Source organism: Mesoplodon bidens, assembly GCF_964165515.1.
Source record: "Mesoplodon bidens genome assembly, chromosome: 19".
Lineage (NCBI taxonomy): Eukaryota > Metazoa > Chordata > Mammalia > Artiodactyla > Ziphiidae > Mesoplodon > Mesoplodon bidens.
The window spans coordinates 34,969,013-34,988,819 of NC_138179.1; the positions used below are offsets into that span (position 1 = coordinate 34,969,013).

Sequence of the window (19,807 nt, forward strand, 5' to 3'; positions counted from 1 at the left end):
AAGTCGTGAAGGCAAAGGAAGAGAATAAGAGGAGAGAGGTAGCTCTGTAAAGTAGAATATTCCAGATCGCTGGCAAAAAATAGGGGAAGGGAGACCTGAGATTTCAGTTGAAAGACTGTCACAAACAACTAACTCTTCTGTGTTTAATGACTTCATGCTTCTAAATAATATAAGAAAATATTTTCTTTTCTGTCTATTTCTCTGGGGCTACAAGGAAACGAAAAACCCAGTAATTCAACGTAGAGGACATTTATCTATATCTGACCCTGTGTCTGGCTAGGAAATGTTGCCTTAGGGAGTAGACTTCATTTTTCCATGACTTCTTTTGTAACGAACAATCTCTCTCTCTCTCTCTTTTTTTCAGTAGGACCTGTTCTCTGGATGTCAGCTGAGTTACTAAGGTGACTCTGCACGCCAGGAGAGAGACCTTGGTAGAAAGAACCTCAAGGCTCTTGGAGACCCCCATCTCTTCTTCTTTTCTGTGTGTGTGGGTCTTCACTGAACATTCAAACCTGTTTCTCCAAAGGGTTTTGCAAAAACTCAGACTGTTTTCCAAAGCAGAAGCGCTGGCGTCCACAGCAGAAGTGATGGGCAGCGTACGCACCAACCGCTACAGCATCGTCTCTTCGGAGGAGGACGGCATGAAGCTGGCCACCCTGGCGGTGGCCAACGGCTTTGGGAACGGGAAGAGTAAAGTCCACACTCGACAGCAGTGCCGGAGCCGCTTTGTGAAGAAAGACGGCCACTGCAACGTGCAGTTCATCAACGTGGGCGAGAAGGGCCAGCGGTACCTGGCGGATATCTTCACCACGTGTGTGGACATCCGCTGGCGGTGGATGCTGGTTATCTTCTGCCTGGCTTTCGTTCTCTCCTGGCTGTTCTTCGGCTGCGTGTTTTGGTTGATAGCGCTGCTCCACGGGGACCTGGACGCATCCAAGGAGAGCAAAGCGTGCGTGTCCGAGGTCAACAGCTTCACGGCCGCTTTCCTCTTCTCCATCGAGACGCAGACCACCATAGGCTACGGCTTCCGCTGCGTCACGGACGAGTGCCCCGTGGCTGTTTTCATGGTGGTCTTCCAGTCCATCGTGGGCTGCATCATCGACGCCTTTATCATTGGCGCGGTCATGGCCAAGATGGCCAAGCCCAAGAAGAGAAACGAGACCCTGGTCTTCAGCCACAATGCTGTGATCGCCATGAGGGATGGCAAGCTCTGTCTGATGTGGCGGGTGGGCAACCTTCGGAAAAGCCACCTGGTGGAAGCTCACGTGCGAGCGCAGCTCCTCAAATCCAGGATTACTTCCGAAGGGGAGTACATCCCCCTGGATCAAATAGACATCAATGTCGGCTTTGACAGCGGCATTGACCGCATATTTCTGGTGTCCCCCATCACCATCGTCCACGAGATAGACGAGGACAGCCCGTTATACGATTTGAGCAAACAGGACATCGACAACGCGGACTTTGAAATCGTAGTGATCCTCGAAGGCATGGTGGAAGCCACAGCCATGACCACGCAGTGCCGGAGCTCATACCTGGCCAACGAAATCCTCTGGGGCCACCGCTACGAGCCCGTCCTCTTCGAGGAGAAACACTACTACAAAGTGGACTATTCGAGATTCCACAAGACTTATGAAGTACCCAACACTCCCCTTTGTAGTGCCAGGGACTTAGCAGAGAAGAAATACATCCTCTCCAATGCTAATTCCTTTTGCTATGAAAACGAGGTTGCCCTCACAAGCAAAGAGGAAGAAGACAGTGAAAACGGGGTCCCAGAGAGCACGAGTACGGACACGCCCCCTGACATAGACCTTCACAACCAGGCAAGTGTACCCCTAGAACCCAGGCCCTTACGGCGAGAGTCGGAGATATGACTAATTCCTCCTTGGGAATAGTTACTTTGAAACACCGTCTGTTGGTCCAAGGCCCAAAGCAGTTACACAGACGACGGTACTGGTGAAGAGGTGGTTTGAGACAAGTGACCACGAGGGACTGAGGCTAGCACGATGCTTTCAAAGAAAGACTGTAGGCTCAGAGATGAACCTAAAGCACTAAAAATGCCTGCCCCCCGTGACCCGATGGCACATAACACGTTGTAGAATAAGTTATGGGGTGTTTATGTCTTGTCTTGTGTTTTCATACCAAACTTGAACTTGCAGGCAAGCCTTGGTTGGTTGGGTATTTGACGTCTCCAGAATGCTTCTCTTTAGGGAACAAGAATGTTTTTAAATGGCATCACATTTTTAAATGTTTTCAAGGCAAGACTCTGCCTTAACTTTTGAAAAGCTGCTAACTACACGAACACACGTTGTACTGTTGCAGTGTAGTTTTTCTTGTGTGTAATTTAAAAAGTCAGTGTTGAACTTTCTTGAGAGCTCATGATATGTGCTTCAAAGTGGCGAGTATTTGGCTATTAGTTGCCAAAACGAGAGCCTGATGTTTTGAGGCCAGTAATTTGTTTGCTAGAATTGATTTCTCTCTCTCTGTCTCTCTCTGTCTCTCTCTGTCAAGCTCTTTCCAGTTACATAAGGGCATTATGTAACACTAGCCAAATGGTAGCCTCCGGGTTGTTGTTATTATTATTATTTTTTCTCCATGATGTTAATGGGTGATCTCAAATTTTAAGTTAGACTACCTAAAATAAATACCAAAGATAATGCACATTTTTGCACAGTGGAGCTTATACTAAAAAGGAGAGAAAGCCCCACGGCTGCCTTGAAATCGAGACAATAACTTTGAACCTCAGCAAGACCTTGAACTGCCCTATCGTTTTGCACCTTATTCAGAAAACAGAACATCACACACACAGTCAAGTAAGTGCCGTGCTTTACATTTCTGTTCCTTCATGTAACTTTCACGTTATAGGAGGAAGAAGACAGGGGAAGAAAAATTCACACGCACATGATATAAACATCTTTCCTTCGAGGTGGTGCTAGCCAGGTGAACACATACGACGTTGAGAGATGGTGATGTGCCCTTAGATTTTTTTCTGGGTTTTTCCATTCTTTGCACATTCCAAAATGTATCCCAGAAGGCAAGACCTAGGTTGAAATGAGTTGGGATCCTTGACGCTGAGCCATCCAACTTGAAAGATCAATAGGTTTATACCCCTGCGGCTGAATTCCTTGCCCTGACAGCTGGTACATCTCCAGCTTGACTTCATCTTCCAAAAGATGCCATGCCTGGCCTCTAGGCTGGCTCTTACGATCAGGCTGTCTGGACTGAGTCCTACAGCATCCGAGGGGGCTGTGAATGCCGAAGTGGGAAGGTGGGAAGATGCAGAAGAGCCATTTTGACGTAGCTCCTCAGCTCAAGTATTCAGGAGGGAGGGGAACATTGCTTTTTTTTTTTTTTTTTTTTCTAATGGTACAGAGTAGGAATGAAAATGTCTCAGTAATTTAGGGTCAACAAGAGCCATAAAAATTCTAACAGACTCACAAGTAAAGGAGATAATGATCTAAAAGGGTCCTTTCCCCTTGATGGATGCACACTCATGATTGAATCCGAGCTGATCCCTTTTGCCCGTGGAGCCCTAGAGCAGGCTGCTTAGGGCACATTGTTTTCCAGAAGCCTCTCCTGCCTGGCTGCCTGACTTGCTAGAAACATTTTGTTTTGTTTTGTTTTCCGCGCTAGCTCAACATAATGGAACTCTCTTTTGGTTTAAAGTTCCTTATTTGTGAATTCTGGGGTTGCTGACTTTTCTTTTTAATTGGCGTCTCAAAATCAACTCTCTTACGGTATTATATCCCTGTATGCCATTAAAAAACAGCTTGTTCTAGAATCCTGTATTTTGTAAACTGTTGTCTGTGATGGTCTCTGGTTCTTGAACAGCCATATCTGAATGCGGTGCCTGCAATAATCGGACAGTCTCTGCTGTTCTCAGCCTTCAGAGTCGATGGGTTTGAACACTGTGGAATTATTTTCACTGAAACCAAGTTAGAGATATCAAGCAAGTGGATGTTATTTTAAGTCCAAACTTAAAGGCAGATTAGGGAAGTTGTTTAGAGAGTTGGAGGGAGTGCGTGGATACAGAATTTACATTCTTCTGTAAATGGCAAATGTTCGGCCATTGACAGAGGATGTTGACGGTTTCAGCTGCTGCTATTTCGATATTTTTGCAAAGGAAAATAATCAAACCAAAGAGTATTCAGTGGTCTGTAAATTAAATGAAGATTCAGTGGAGAATGGGGGTGACCACAGAAAAGGCACCTTCCCATCACACAGCTCTGCCACTTAAAAAGACTTGAGATATTTGAAAGGGGGTGGGTAGGGGGCAAGAATGAGGGAGGGAACTCTTGCAACTTCTTTCTGAAAAAGAGAAAAAAAAATCTAAAATTTCTGGTGCACAGGTTTGTTTTTTTTTTTTCAAGAAAATTTTGCAGAAGCTATGTTTTTAAAGTGTACATTTTATAAAGTTTATCAGATATTTTCATATTTAAAGCCAAATGTAAATAGAAGTCTGTAAAGGGAAAAAAATTGCCATAGAAAGTATAATTTCAGTGCAGCAATTTCTGAGAGCTAGTACCTATATGCTACCGGTTAGCATGGTTTTAGCAAATATTTACCAGCCTTATAAGGTTCGTATTGCTATGTTCTTCTGTTATTTATTTCAGCATGGACTGTTGATTTGAAAGCTTTTTCTAGTTATTAGTATTTTCACAGTTACAAGCTTTAAATGGCAATTTTTTTTTTTTTTTTTTTTTTTTTTTTTTGTCAAGAGCCAAGACACAGGCAATGCACAACGGTTTTTAGTTTTGGGTTTTTTTTTTTTTTTTTTTTTCTTTTGCTGCATTTTACCTTCAAAACATTTGTCATTGACTGGGTTTCCTTAATTAGTGCACACATGTCATTAGAACGCAGGTTGAAGAGACTCACTGTGAATATCTGGGGTCTGTTCCGGGATCTGTGTTGGCTTCTCCGTGACAAGCAAACCCCCATTGAATTTACTTAGGAATTATTCCCTTTTAAAGAATTTTTGCCCATATCTGGATGGGCATTATATTTTTGGGAGGAGGACTAGATTCCTGGTTATCCTATTTTTAAAGAAAAGATAGACAAAGTGAATTCTATTTTGATTATTGAGAAAGGAATAGTTTTCTATCCCTCTAAGAGTATACTTGAATCAGACATTTTAAGGATGTCACCCATAACTCTGAAACCATTTCCAAATTTCCTGGTGAAAGTTTGTTTTATCTTTTTTTTTTTTTTCAGTTCTATCAATGCATTATTTCTTCCCTTCACTCCCTTTCTTCCCTGTCAACTCCCACCTCAAACCTTGATGTTTATTCAGTGAGTTCTGTCCCCTAAATCATGTCACTCTTACAAGAAACAAATGTTGGTTCATATTCGATGATAAGCCGCTCAGTAAAGGTAAAAAGCTTGTTCTGAGAAACAGAGTGAGTGTTTTTTCACTCTGTGTCCAATAATGTTAAGGTAAAAAAAAAAAAAAAAAAAAAAGTGTTGCATAGTCACTCACTCCCAAGTAGAATCTCTTTTCTAGTTATGTTGGGTTTCAGCTCTGGGCTGTGGTGAATTGAACAATCCCGGCCTTTGACAATCGTGAGAGTTATTATTTTCCCGTTTGCTGTCTTTTTGTATCTAAAGTCTTCCTAATGTACTGCACAAACCATGGATTGTACATATTTTTATATATTATGTCTTATTTTATTATTTCTAAATAAAAAATTAAAAATTGAAAACAAATCAGTGCAAGAATCTTTGGGCTCCCTGTATGGTTACTGTAGCATCCCTGAGATAGAAAGCAAAGGTTCCCAAACAAGAGGGCATAAACCTTGATAGTTTGGATAAATAGAGCCATAGAAATCACCAAAACAGGTGTGGGGTGGCAGATTACTTTAATCCAAGTAAGAGGAAGTCAAGCTCATGTTTTGTTTTCGGACAGAATGGCCTAGATAGAAAAGACCGAGAAACAAGCAAACAAAACTAACAAAATGTGTAAGGTTTAGTCTCTGTGTAACGACAGAAGTTACTCTTTATTGAGCCTAACTGGGTAGGGTTCTGGCTTTCTATTATTTCATTCCCCCGAAACCAAATCAGGTTATTATATTCTCGTGTAATAGATCAGAGTTGGCAAATATGTTCCCTAAAAGGCCAGATAGTAAATATTTCCGGCTTTGTGGAACAGTCTTTGTCAGAACTATGCAGCTCTGCCCTGGTACAACAAAATCAGCCACGGAGAATACAAAAACAAATGGTGCGGCTGTCTGTCAATAAAACTTTACTTATACAAACAGCTGGTGGGCCAGATTTGGCATATGGTCTATAATTTATTGACCTCTGTCATACAGGAAGAAACTGAGGCTGGATTTTAAAGCTAATAAATCATCGAGCAGGTATTCAAATTCAGGTTTTATGTGCTTCTAAATTTAGTTTAATCCACTAAGCTATAGAGCGTTTCAGGGCACCAAGGTACCAAGGATCTGTGGTCTCAGAGAAAATGTCAATTCCTCTGGCAAATTTCAAATAGCTTAACTGTTTTCCACCATTGGAAACACTGAGGAAAATCCCCATCCTGAAATATGGGTTGCTCCTTAATATTTTTCCTTTAACAAATATTTTTCTTTTAACAAAGCCCTTACTTTGTTTCGAAGATGGTTCTAAATTCTTTATGAGTATTGAATAATTTAATCTTAAGAGCAACCCTATGGAGTGTGCATGATTATTATCCCTATTTAAGAAATGAGGGGACTTCCCTGGCGGTCCAGGGGTTAGGACTCTGTGCTACCACTGCAGAGGGCCTGGGTTTGACCCTGCTTGGGAAACTAAGATCCCACAAGCCATGCGGTGCAGCCAAAAAAAAAAAAGAAAAAAAAAGAAAAGAGGTCACTGAGGCCCAGAGAGGTTGAGTATCTTGTGTAAGCACGCACAGCTAGTAAGTATTAGAGCTGAGCTTTAAACTGAGGCCATTTAATTTGCAGCAACATGGATGGACCTAGAGATTATCACGCTGAGTGAAGTAAGTCAGACAGAGAAAGACAAATACCATATGATATCGTTTATATGTGGAATCTAAAATATGACACAAAGGAACTTGTCTATGAAACACAAACAGACTCACAGACATAGAGAACAGACTTGTGGTTGCCAAGGGGGAGGGGAGGTGGGGGAGGGATGGATTTGGAGTTGGGATTAGCAGATGCAAACTATTATATAGAGGATGGATAAACAGCAAGGTCCTACTTTAGAGCACAGGGAACTGTATTCAAGCTCCTGAGATAAACCATAATGGAAAAGAATATGAGAAAGAATGTATATATGTGTATAACTGAATCACCTTGCTGTACAGCAGAAATTAACACAACATTGTAAAAAAATAAACGGAGGCCATTTAGCACTGGGCTGAGCTATTTTTTTTTTTTTTTTTTTTGCGGTACGCGGGCCTCTCACTGTTGTGGCCCCGCCCGTCGCGGAGCACAGGCTCCGGACGCGCAGGCTCAGCGGCCATGGCTCAGGGGCCCAGTTGCTCCGCGGCATGTGGGATCCTCCCGGACCGGGGCACAAACCCGTGTCCTCTGCATCGGCAGGTGGACTCTCAACCACCGCGCCACCAGGGAAGCCCGATGTGAGTCATTTTTATGTAGATAATCTTGTTATTCAGAAAAAACCCCATACTTTTCTATCTTCTTTTTTAACCAATACATTCTCATCCCTCCTCCTTCACCCTAGTTTATTTCCTCATAGGCCAAATTCTATTATAGTGAACTTTAGGAGACTTTGTATTTGTATTAATCAATTCTTTCCCTGATATATATATATATATATATATATATATATATATATATATATTTTTTTTTTTTTTTTTTTTTTTTTTTTTTTTTTTGCGGTACACGGGCCTCTCACTGTTGCGGCCTCTCCCGTTGCGGAGCACAGGCTCCGGACGCACAGGCTCAGCGGCCATGGCTCAGGGGCCCAGTTGCTCCGCGGCATGTGGGATCCTCCCGGACCGGGGCACAAACCCGTGTCCCCTGCATCGGCAGGCGGACTCTCAACCACTGCACCACCAGGGAAGCCCCGAGCTTTTTATCATTATTCTACGCTTTCCATTTGGAGGCATTCTTGGGAAAAGTTTCATCATTTCGTGTCAGGCCTCTCTGCTTCTCAGTTTTTATTCTCCTTGGTGATGAAAATGCATTCTTTTTCTCCGCATAGGAGACTATACAGGAGCACCCACCTCCTTCATAACCTGCTCTACAATTGCTCCGTTGGTTCCTGAGGAGAGAGGACAACTCAAAAAGGTAGATTAATTACAAATAAGCATCGGTTGTGGGATTTAGGTAAATTTCAAACTTCAGGTTAATTTCAGTTAACTAGGAATTGCTGAGGCCTGTCCCGAGGTGAAACCACAAAGCTCTGTTACTAACCAAACGGCAGGCACCTCACCACATCACACACTTCTGCTTTCCTCCAGCTGTGGGCCGCCAAAGGTGTAACATGATCCGCTTGGTGATTGGTCCCATTAAACAAGATACAGGATGGTAACTCCAGGCCACAGGTTGAGTGCTATATGAGTCCCACCTCTACTTTTAAAAAAAGAAAATTAAATGTGTGTACAAAAAGAAAAAGCGAGGGTAGAATTTCAGAGTTTTTCTGCTTAGGCCTTCTTTTCAACGAAAGCCAAGCAAGGCCTCCCAACTCCAGCCTCTTTAAGCAACAGCCTCTAGATAATACAAAGAAGAAAACATGTTTCTCTCTAGAAATTTCCATATTAAAGCTCGAAACACTGACTACATCAATCAGATTTGCTTTCCCAAATTAAAAGAAACAAAAGAAACGAAATAAGAAGAGAAAGCCTAGCTTTATGCATTTTGAGTGAGCAAAGGAGCCTAGGGACCTGATGATTTGAGCCACTATATGAGGTTTGTTATAATGACTTAAACATTTTTATATAATTATAAGGTGATACCTACAAGGCATGGGTGAATAAAACTATCATAGTACCTGGCTCTGGAATAGGTTGACCGGCTGTCCTGGTCTGTTTGGGACACAGGGTTTCCCCAGGATGCAAGACGGGCAGTCCTAGAATTGGAAAAGTCAGTCATCTGCTTTGGAGGCTAGAGGAGTAGAAGTGTTGGGAAAGTGAAGGGAGAAAAGGTGAGCCAGACTCAGCACAAGCGTTACTGAATAGTAAGCATAATAATGACGGATAATTACACATAAGTGGTTCTCTTCGAATAACTGAAGTTTGTTGCCTCGAGGGCATTCATTGTTTTGGAGGAATGGTTTGCTAAAATATTATACAATTCTCTGCCTCATTCAAAAAATAGTGTGTATTATTTAACGTTTCCTTATGTGGCTCAAGCTACTAGGTGCATCTCTTCTTGGTGGGGTGTGCTTTGAAGTCTGTCTATGAAACAGTCAGCTGCTATTTTGTCCTTAGCACCATTTAGGTTCTTGCTTCTCTCTGCTGTTTTGAGGAAATCAGATAATCCATTATAAAGACTATATGATTAATAATAGCCAGAAAGGTACAGGTGAGACACAAAAGACCTGGCTTGAGCGTAGAGTTTTTGTGGTGATGGTACTAATTTTCAGAGATCTTTTTTATTTCGAGTGTGAAATTACATTCTGAATGGTTGACTCTGTTAATGGGTTTGGCTTCTAGAAAATTCTATTCAATTTGACCAAAAATTTATTGAGGAATTATTATATGGTGCTGGTTACTCAGAACTTTCTGTATGGATTTTGTCTTCAATAGGACACAGTTTGGAAAAAGGGTGGTACCACTGTATATTCATTTTGTCTTAAAACTGAGTTTTATATACAAAAAGTTTCCGTATAATTATAAGTACCAATTGTTGAATACTTATGACTTATTAGGCACTGCACAGAGATCTTCTCTTGATTAAATATTTTTACAGCGATGTGACCATGGATTCAAATATTTCTGCAACACCTTATTGGGAATCATTTGAGGTAGTTTTGTAAAAACTTTGCCCCCTAGGATGCTGTTCTTTTACTTCTTCCTGCTAAATGACTGCTCTGACCCCAGACGCTGCTTAGATTAGGTCTGTGAAATTATCCTTGCCTTTGGGCAAGTATCTGGGTTCCCTGCTGTATAACAAACAAATGAATCAAATCTCACACTGTGTCGTTTTATTTGGCTTTTGTTTTTCAAATTTTTGCTAAAACACTTGTATGTCTAAAGTCCCAGTTAAGCAATGTTTTATTTGATCCTGCAAACAAAGAGAGCATGTTTCACTAAATAGCATCTAGGAGTTTCCTTTACAATATACGAACAGCTGCATTAGGCACTTAGACCCATGGAAACAGATTATTTACCAATAGAGACATTTCAAAGGCAAGTGTGGACACATCCCTGACAACACTCGGCAAAGCACCCTCAGATGGTAAACATTCATGCAAAAACTAAGGAGAGGGGCTTCCCTGGTGGCACAGTGGTTAAGAATCCGCCTGCCAAGGCAGGGGACACGGTTCGAGCCCTGGTCTGGGAAGATCTCACATGCCACGGAGCAACGAAGCCAGTGCGCCACAACTACTGAGCCTGCTCTCTAGAGCCCGCGAGCCACAACTACTGAGACCGCGAGCCACAACTACTGAAGCCCGTGCGCCTAGAGCCCGTGTTCCGCAACAAGAGAAGCCACCGCAATGAGAAGCCCTCACACTGCAACGAAGAGTAGCCCCCGCTCATCGCAACCAGAGAAATCCCGCACGCAGCAACAAAGACCCAACACAGCCAATAAATAAATAAATAAATAAATAAATAAATAAATTCATTAAAAAAAAAAAAAAAAACTGAGGAAAGTGGATCCTCCATGCCAGAGGTTTTCCTCAGTCCTGCCATGAGCTCTTGGTGGTCAGAGGTCTCCTCCCTTCCTTTGCAGGCTCCGCTGAAAGTTACAACCTGCATCACTTGGGCACATCCAGTCAATGAGGCAGCTGAAGAAGATGCCCCAGGGTTGCCATAGAAACGGAAAGAAGCATCGAAGCACCTTCTCCTGCATACTCCTTAATTTAATCTGAGTGACTTTATTCAAGAACCAAAAATAAAACGTGCACCAGGATGTAATTATATAAAAAGCTGTGTTGGATGATAAATACAGTATGTACTTTTGCCTTGGTGTACAGCTCTCTTCTCCCTTCTATTCTGAAACATTTGAACTTTTCCAGCAGGAGTCTTCCTGTGAGGTTTAATTGAAGCGAGGCCCAGATTTACCAAGATAAGGCAGTGAGCCTTGCTTGGGAAATTCTACCTTGCCCTGGCTCATACGTGTTATATGAATGTAGAGTCTCCTAAAACAAGGTCTGTTTCCAGGGTCTGCTCATACTGTACCATCTAAGCTCTGTGGCACCAACTGAAATTGCGCTGCCTTCAGGCGTTCACCAGTCTTAAACATTCTATAGGTTTATGATCATTTTCTAGGATAATAAAAAGAAGTGGACAGGAGAATGCCAAAACAGCAATTAGTGGAGAAGGGCAACAAAAAAAAAATAATTTTTTTAAATCCTGTTGCTACTTGCAATAAACAAGCTGCTTTCACAACAGAGAGATGGGGGACGGAGGTGCAAAGACCTCAGCAGTGGTCCTATTGCAATACTCACCTGGGGAAAAGGGGTCAGGATGTAAAGAGTCCGCCCCCATTAGAAGTTTACACCTTCTAATGGACTGATGAATTATGTTGGCTAGAAGAAAAAGTTACCTCTTCTTCAGACCATCCTTAAGTGAAATAAGGCAGTCCTGAACCTGCCCGTTGGCATGATTTTAAAAGGGCTTAGGTTGCTATTTCCTGCTAGTGATTTGCATGAAGCTCTGTGCCATATAGGATTTACTTAAAAAGGAAAATGCAAAGGTACAAGGTGTGTCTGGTGAGCAAGAATACAATACTATTTTTTGTTTTTTAAAAAAAATGTGCTGGTCCAGATCGTGTCATTTGTAAAACTAGACTGGCCATATTGTTTAAATGCATATGAAAACCAGCTACATGCTTGCAAAAAAAAAAAAAAAAGAAAGAAAGAAAAGAGAAAGAAAGAAAAAAAGGAACTGAAGAATTTCCTTGAATACCTACCTAAGCTTGGAAATTTTTACTTTAATGAATCTAGAACTTCCAGACCTTTGTACCTAGATGTATGGAACAACCATTCAGAGGAGGTTATTACTCTGTCCATATTAGTGGCTCAGAAGAGTTGAGTTCTTGTAGGTTGATGTGGAGAAAACAAAAACAAAACAAATCAACAACATCAACAGCAAAAACCCCCAGAAACAATCCATCTGAACTCAGAGCCATGCAGATATTTAACGCTGTGTTTGAGGAACTTCAAATGTATGTTCACATATATATATATTGTTCACATATTTATTTTCCTTAAAGAAACTTGCAATTCTAAGAAATTCTTTAAGGAACCACCTATAAGTTTTGTGCAACAGATTTGATTTCTCCCTTTTCTTTTTATTTCTGTGTAAGATGCATTTAACCCCACTTGGCGAAATATTCTTTGCAACCTGAGTCATCTTCTGCAGAGAAATGGCTGCAAAAAGTTGCCTTTCTAAGGACTTGAGACTTTTGAGCCTTAGTTTGCTCACTGGAAAATAGGAATAAAAACAGAATTTTGTGAGATTTAAAGGGAGAGAGTTTTTGTAAAAGTGCTTCATAAATTATAAAGTACTATACATACATTAGTTTTATACTTGTAGTAGCAGTTTTTCATTTTCTCATATAGATAGTTTTTACTCCAAATTCAAGACATTTAAGTGAACCCAGAAAGAAGGGAGCTTGTCGCATTTGGGAAACAGTTCACCAAGCATCAAGCACCTAGAACTATGATGGGTGTTGAAGGTCCAGAGGTACTCTTTTCAAAGAGCTTACAGTGGCATGAAGGAAATGAGAACAACAATTACAGTAATCTAATTTTATATTTCTACATTTGTGCTCTGACTTTGGCAATCAAAGCGAAAGACCTCCAGTACAATATCTGTGCAAGAAATGCAAGCATACTCTTTTCCAGTCTTGCTGAGAAAATCCATCCCATTACCTGTCATGTTATATTATATGCATTAAATGCCAAGGTGGTTTTCTATTTTTTTTGCCCTGGAGTTTATAAGGTGGCACTTATGCACCTGGAGCCTGGTGCTACGTGAAGGGAAGTTGTTATTCTTGGCAAAATGCCAAACCTATCAGATGACAGAATCGATTTCCTTTATCTTGGGGCACTGGACTCTTTTCAGGACGCAAGAGGGATAGGATTTCACAGCTTGTTTGGACACGCTGGTCCGTTCTTATTCTCATGTATTCCGGGAGAAGAGTGTAGTCTCCTGGCACACCTCCTAGTCGGGTCAATGCCTGAACAAGAAATGCATTAGGTGCCCCAGATGCCTTCAGCTGAACAAAATGGCTTTATTGCCCCAAAACACAACTGCTTTCCAAGTGCAAAAGGTTGGCTCTTCCTGGACCTTCTAGCCAAACAAAAGCAGCCTTGCTCTTTGACAGAAGTCTGGTAATATTTCTATCCGGGTTGGTTGTATAAGAAAACCTCCTCTGCTAACCTTGGAGCCCAAACTGATTTCCCCTCATTGGACTCCGAAGGATTCCTTCCCTATCACTTCCTTGCAGATTATATATATTTTTTCTTCACCATCTTCATCACTTCATTTTGCAGGTCAAATCTTTACCAAATTTTCAAGTCACCGAAAGCTTTCTGGAAAATGTGCTAAAATGAACCATCTATTTTCTTTTCGACAAATTTTTTTTAAAAGAAAGCCAAATTCCTGACAAAGAATTATGAGGAGGTTCCTTTTGCCCATCACCCCACCCTAACACATACACACACGCGCATGAAACTAAATGCACTCACGATGATGCCCAGGGGCCTCATTTTTAAGGAGTCTTGCTTGTGACATTGGTAAGATGAAAGGGGAAATTCAGCCCAAAAACTGTACAAACATCACATAATTTGAGGCATTTGACCTGAAATATTTATTGAATTTGAGGAGAACATCTATGACTATTATATTATGAATAATCACATTTTCTATTTTCCTTACCCCTTCTCTTTCTTCTCCGTCCATTAATATATTAATGTATTTGTCTTTGTTTCTTCTTCTATTGGCTTTTGTATGTATGTTCTACTTCTTAATTTTAGTGGATGTCATTATATGTTTAAGCACTGTATTTAAACAAATCATTCTGAAAATGCCTAGAACTTGTTTGCATTTTCATCTATTTTTTTTTCGCTAAGACAGATATGCCTATGCTTAGCATTTCTGCACCCTACAGTACATGATAAAAATCGGAGCTGAATGAATTTTAGTGGGTTTTTATTTTAAATGTGATGAAAATTCATTATGCTCCTAAATTAAGATGAAACAGACACTACGGTGATTCAAGTGGAATAAAGATTTTTACTACGTCAACAAAGGAATCTGCATTAAGTTGTAAATTCCAGGAAGTAGGTCAGGTTGTTCATTTGATATTGAACACAGCCGCCTTTCCCAGTCTGGTCTTGGGAATCCATATCAGCTTACCTCTCACCCAACATTGCCCGTGGTAAAGGACCACTCTGAATGTAAGCGGGTCCTGTGAGTCATTCTGATGCACTGGAGCTTGAGATTTCCTGCACGAGACAAGCATAGAGAGAAGGCCCTCACCCCAGAATGTCTAAGTAGCAGGCTTGAGAAGGGGCCCCAGAATTTGCATTACTAATAAGTTCCCAAGTGGTGCACAAGACACTGACCCATGGAACCCACATAAGGAACAAACGGTCTAGTACAATAGTTCCGAACAATAACCCTGGAAACTTATCTTGACTGTAACAGGCTAGACCTACCACCTTGGGAAAGCCATTTTCTCCTCCCAGACTCCAGGTTCCTCAAGTAAAAAGGAAGAGGAAGGTGCAGATAGTTCTGAGGGTCCAGCTCACTCTGGTTTGTTTGTTTTTTCTCTCTGTAAAGAGGCTGTGGTTTATTTTCTATCACATTTGATAAAAGAGAGCATCGCATTATTGTATTCATCAGTGAGTTTGAGATAATTACATGAAGACTTTTTTCTTTTGGTATTTAGACACCAGTAAAAAATGCATACAAAAAGATACCATAGGTTTGCTAGAGGCAAAAAAGAAGGGAAGTAAAATTCAAACAGAGTAGAGAGTAGCTTATATAAGGCATGCCATTAATATTTATATGTTTGTATAATGGGCCCAAAATTTGCTTCTGTGAATTTTTTTAGCAGTCAAGTTGAAGGAAAATGGTCAACATAAGGTAAATGGTTTAGGAAATACAGCAAGTGCTGTGGTGATCCAAAGGCAAAGGAAAATACTTCTATTCAGGAAGGCTGGTTAAAACAGAGAGGACGATGGTGCCGGGGAGCTTTGGAGATAAACCTGAAATGATGGGTATGGTTTGAAGGGATAAAGGTGGCAGGCAGCACATTGCAAGCAGAGCACCTACTGCAAACACGCATAGGAACATGGGAGACCTAAGGCGTATCTTAAGAACCTCAAGACACCCATCTTGTTTAGGGCAGGAAGTTTGCTACCCCAGAACTTTTGACAATGTCTAGGGGTCTTTTTGGTTGCTGCAGTTGTGGGGCTGGGTGCTATCAGCATCTAGACAGATATGCTGCTCAACATTCTACAGTGCACAGGACAGGCCCCCGCAAAGAACAAGTATTCAGTCCAATATGTCAATGGAGCTGCTGTTGAGAAGCCCTCGTCTAGGGGGTAGCTACTTTGTGACATTAATGAGGAATATGATTGGAAAGTAGCTTAAGGACTTTAAATGATTTTTCTTGAAATAGAAGGTTGTGAGCAACCACTGAAGTCTTGTGAATAAGGGAATGATGTCGCTCTTTAAGAAGCTAAAATGATGGGCTTTTTAGGAAGATGACGGGCCCGATGCACACAGGTGAGTGGAGGGATAGGAGATGAAGATGGAGCTTTGTAGACTAATTAAGCGCCTATGGCTATTTCAGGTGAGAGGCCATAAGTACTTGGACTTGAGAATGGAAAGGAAGGGATTGTCTCCAGAGATGATTCAGAAAAGGGATGTACATGACTTGGCAACTGTTTAAATCATGGTAGAGGAGAAGGTGGCTGGAAGCATCAAAGCTGGTCTCGGCATGGCTGAATTAAGAAACAGAGGAATCAGAAGACTTCCCTGGTGGTCCAGTGACTGAGACTTCACCTTCCGATGCGGGGGATGTGGGTTCGATCCCTGGTCAGGGAGTGAAGATCCCGCATGCCTCGCAACCAAAAAACCAAAACGTAAAACAGAAGCAATATTGTAACACATTCAATCCAGATTTTAAAAATGGTCCACATCAAAAAAAAAATCTAAAAAGAAAGAAAAAAGAAACTGGAGTCAGGAGAGAGGGCTGATTGGAAGGTTAAAGAATACACATTGATTTTGAGGGTGGGAAGGGTATTTATAGGTAGACACATCAGTAGGCTTCTGGAAGGCAGAGAGATTCAAAGTAACACTTCTGTCCACATTCCTAAACTCTTCCAGTTGAGCTGAATCCAGGTTACCACACTCACTTGCAACAATGTAATCTTTTCATTCTCAGGTGGGAGGAGGCCCAGGCTTGACCCTTCAGCAGTTTAAGAAGCCACCAGTCTCATCCTAGCCGTGTCTTATTCGAGTTCACTAAATATTTAACAGTAGTCAAGGGCTGTCATGAGTTTTGTTTACTACAGGTTGTGTCTGCCTCTGTGTACATCTTCCACGATTTCAGGGTTGTAAATTTCCAAGTCGCATTGGTTCTGTGGGCACCAGTTCACAATTATGTAAATCACCTTCACATGCTGCTACATATCCACTCAAGCTGGACGATTCAGCACATCCCAACATGTACATTTGAGATGGTCCATGAATTACATTCTTTGTTCTAATCCTGCGTTGACTCATTCCCATGTATCTGCCATCACGCCTGCTGCAACCTGACCCACGGTGCTCTGTTAGCCTTGTTATACAGTCTTACTTTACAGTGGACAAAGCTGCTGCCCCTTCTCTGATGGCAGGAATGGAAGCAGAGGAGGCCAGGGATCCATCAATGCGCACAGCTGATGCACACAACAGCCAGACACTGGCATCTTGACAGATTCATTAGACGGCTGCATGGACGGTTTAATTCCTTCTGACTTATGCAAGGCACATTTTCTTCCATCTCAGGATTTCCTCATGCTTCCAGCTCCAGAGAATCATGCCGTTCTGGAATCCACATACGCTGTGTTTTCCAACCATACTTTCACCACGCAATTTGAGTTTGTGCCACAAAGAGGAGGCATGATCTAAGGAAACTGAACTGTGTTTAGTTACGAAAATTCTACCGATGTCTCATGACCTTTCTGTTAGTTGATTTGTCAAAGTGCTATCCCAGTTGCAGGAGCACAGGTGTTCCATGAATCTTGTTGACTGGGCTGGATTTGGTGCCTAAGGTCTTGAAGGTACTTGTCTCCGTGTCCAAAAGTCAAACTCACCCAAGAAGATGAACATACACCAGGGTGATCCACTGTGAGACCTGTTGAAAGATTAACGTTATGGAAAGCCCTTCACAGGAGGGGGAAGGATAGGAGAAGGTATCTCCTTCTTATCTACCAGCTTCCACATGCCACAAAAGAAACAATTTCCAGGCAGACAGACTGGTCAGTGCCATGCTTGGTGTGGATGATTTTTCCAATGGATACATCAATCCTTCACTGACTCAGGACCCTGAGAAACTTACATCTTACTAGGCTACAACACTTCCTCATTGATGGAGAATCTGTCTCCTGGATATTTTGGCCTGGCTGCCAGGCCATCATTCCCTTCCTTGCTACTTCCATTTTTCTGTACGAACTGCATTATTCATATTCCCAGAGGTTTATGGTAATCATCAGCAAATACTTTTGCAGCAGAAGGTATCATAGTGGGTGGCTTAAAAGTAAGAGAGACAAAGTAAAGCTTCATCAACCTCATAATTCTCTAGAACTTGTCCTGCTTCCCTGGCCCATTTGAAGGTGAAGTTTGAAAATTTTGTGTTTGAAGAAGATAAGGAATAAAGAGGGGGATGACAAAACAAACAAACCCTGAAAAATATGGTTTCTTGAAAAACTATGGAAAGGATGGAGACTCCATGTATAAAGGGATTAAGTTGGCTGAATGAATGTTTTATTGAATCATTTGGACTTAGAGGCAGATAAGCTGCTCTCTGAGGCTCTGGAAGGGACTTCCAGAAAGTTACAGGTAACAAATTAATTCCTTAGGGACCTTAAAAGGAGAGCACACCTTTAGAAATTCTCCTTTCTTCCAGGTAAGACCTAGTCAGTCTTAATCTTTCTTCCCTCTTGTTTGCCTAATCTGGAACATCTTTTAGAAAATGTCACTCAGCTATAAGAAAAAAAGAACAAAATAATGCCATTTGCAGCAACATGGATGGACCTAGAGATGATCATACTAAGTGAAGGAAGTCAGAGAGAGAAAGACAAACACCATATGATATTGCTTATATGTTAAATCTAAAAAAAAATGATACAAATGGGCTTATTTACAAAACAGAAACAGACTCACAGACGTAGAAAACAGACTTATGGTTACGAGAGAGGAGGGGGCGAGGGATAAACTGGGAGTAGAGCCCAGGGAGCTCTTCTCAATACTCCGCAATAACCTATGTGGAGAAGAATCTAAACAAGAGTGCATATGTTTCTGTGTAGAACCGATTCACTTTGCTGTACACCTGAAACTAACACAACATTGTAAATCAACTGTACTCCAATAAAAATTAAAAAAAAAAGAAAATGTCACCTTCAGACTCTAAAATTCAGCAGCAGTGATATGATTTTACAGAGATACAATTAAAAGTATGCCATTAGGGCTTCCCTGGTGGCGCAGTGGTTGAGAATCTGCCTGCCAATGCAGGGGACATGGGTTCGAGCCCTGGTCTGGGAGGATCCCCCATGCTGCGGAGCAACTGGGCCCGTGAGCCACAACTACTGAGCCTGTGCGTCTGGAGCCTGTGCTCCGCAACAAGAGAGGCCGTGACAGTGAGAGGCCCACTCACCGCGATGAAGAGTGGCCCCTGCTCGCTGCAACTAGAGAGAGCCCTCGCACAGAAATGAAGACCCAACGCAGCCATAAAAAAAAGTATGCCATTAATAATATCTTAGATTTATGGCAAGTGTTTCCAGTGGTCTTCCTGACCCAGAGAATGCTCCTGTTCAGACTTTGTCAAAGATGACCACCAGGGCTGAGTTGGGAACCGATGCCCGTCAGTACTTGAAAATCACTTTAGTCTGACTGCTCCCAGAAATTACCACCTAGGCTTCCCAAGTTTTCACACACGTTTTATGCATTCACACATACAGGCACACACTAACATCAGCTCTATGTAGCCCTGTATAATATTTTCGATTGTGTCTTTAACGGCTTCCTCTGTCCTGTTCTTCCCTCTGACAATCTGAGATGAAAAAGCTCCACTCATGTTCTCACCTATTCTTTCCTCCATGAATGGAAAAGAGACTTAAGTCTACAGATTAAATGAAGTGACCTCAGGTTCCTGCTAAGCCTTCCTTTAGTGTCACTTAGGATCCATAATTAGTAAACAATTTACACTGAGAACTTCAAAGTAATTCATAAGCTACCTGTATTAATCTAGAAATTACTGGGAAAAAAAATCTGAGTTTATTTCCCGGTGTATAAGCAGACTGAGTAATGGTTACCTTGCATGTCATTTAAGTGTCTTGACAAATTCCATTTAATCTGCCTAGGTCAGGACCTCTAAAAAAGACGACTGAGTAAAAGCACTTTTATTTGGCAGTCCTCCACAAAATACACCCAAATCAACAAAATTAACAAAAAAAAAAA

At 41.6% G+C, this 19,807-nt stretch overlaps 1 protein-coding gene across 1 annotated transcript; it reads left to right on the forward strand.

The window, feature by feature from the left end:
- The first annotated feature begins 403 nt into the window (after nucleotides 1–403).
- On the forward strand, nucleotides 404–5,623 carry KCNJ2 (potassium inwardly rectifying channel subfamily J member 2). The gene has a single exon (XM_081220122.1). It carries the CDS (start codon nucleotides 588–590, stop codon nucleotides 1,869–1,871), a length of 1,284 nt encoding a protein of 427 aa, XP_081076248.1. The 5' UTR covers nucleotides 404–587; the 3' UTR covers nucleotides 1,872–5,623.
- The last annotated feature ends 14,184 nt before the right edge of the window (nucleotides 5,624–19,807 follow it).

What these genes read in the sequence shown, in the direction of transcription:
- KCNJ2 (XM_081220122.1), top strand. Translation starts at nt 588, where the DNA reads ATGGGCAGCGTACGCACCAACCGCTACAGCATCGTCTCTTCGGAGGAG.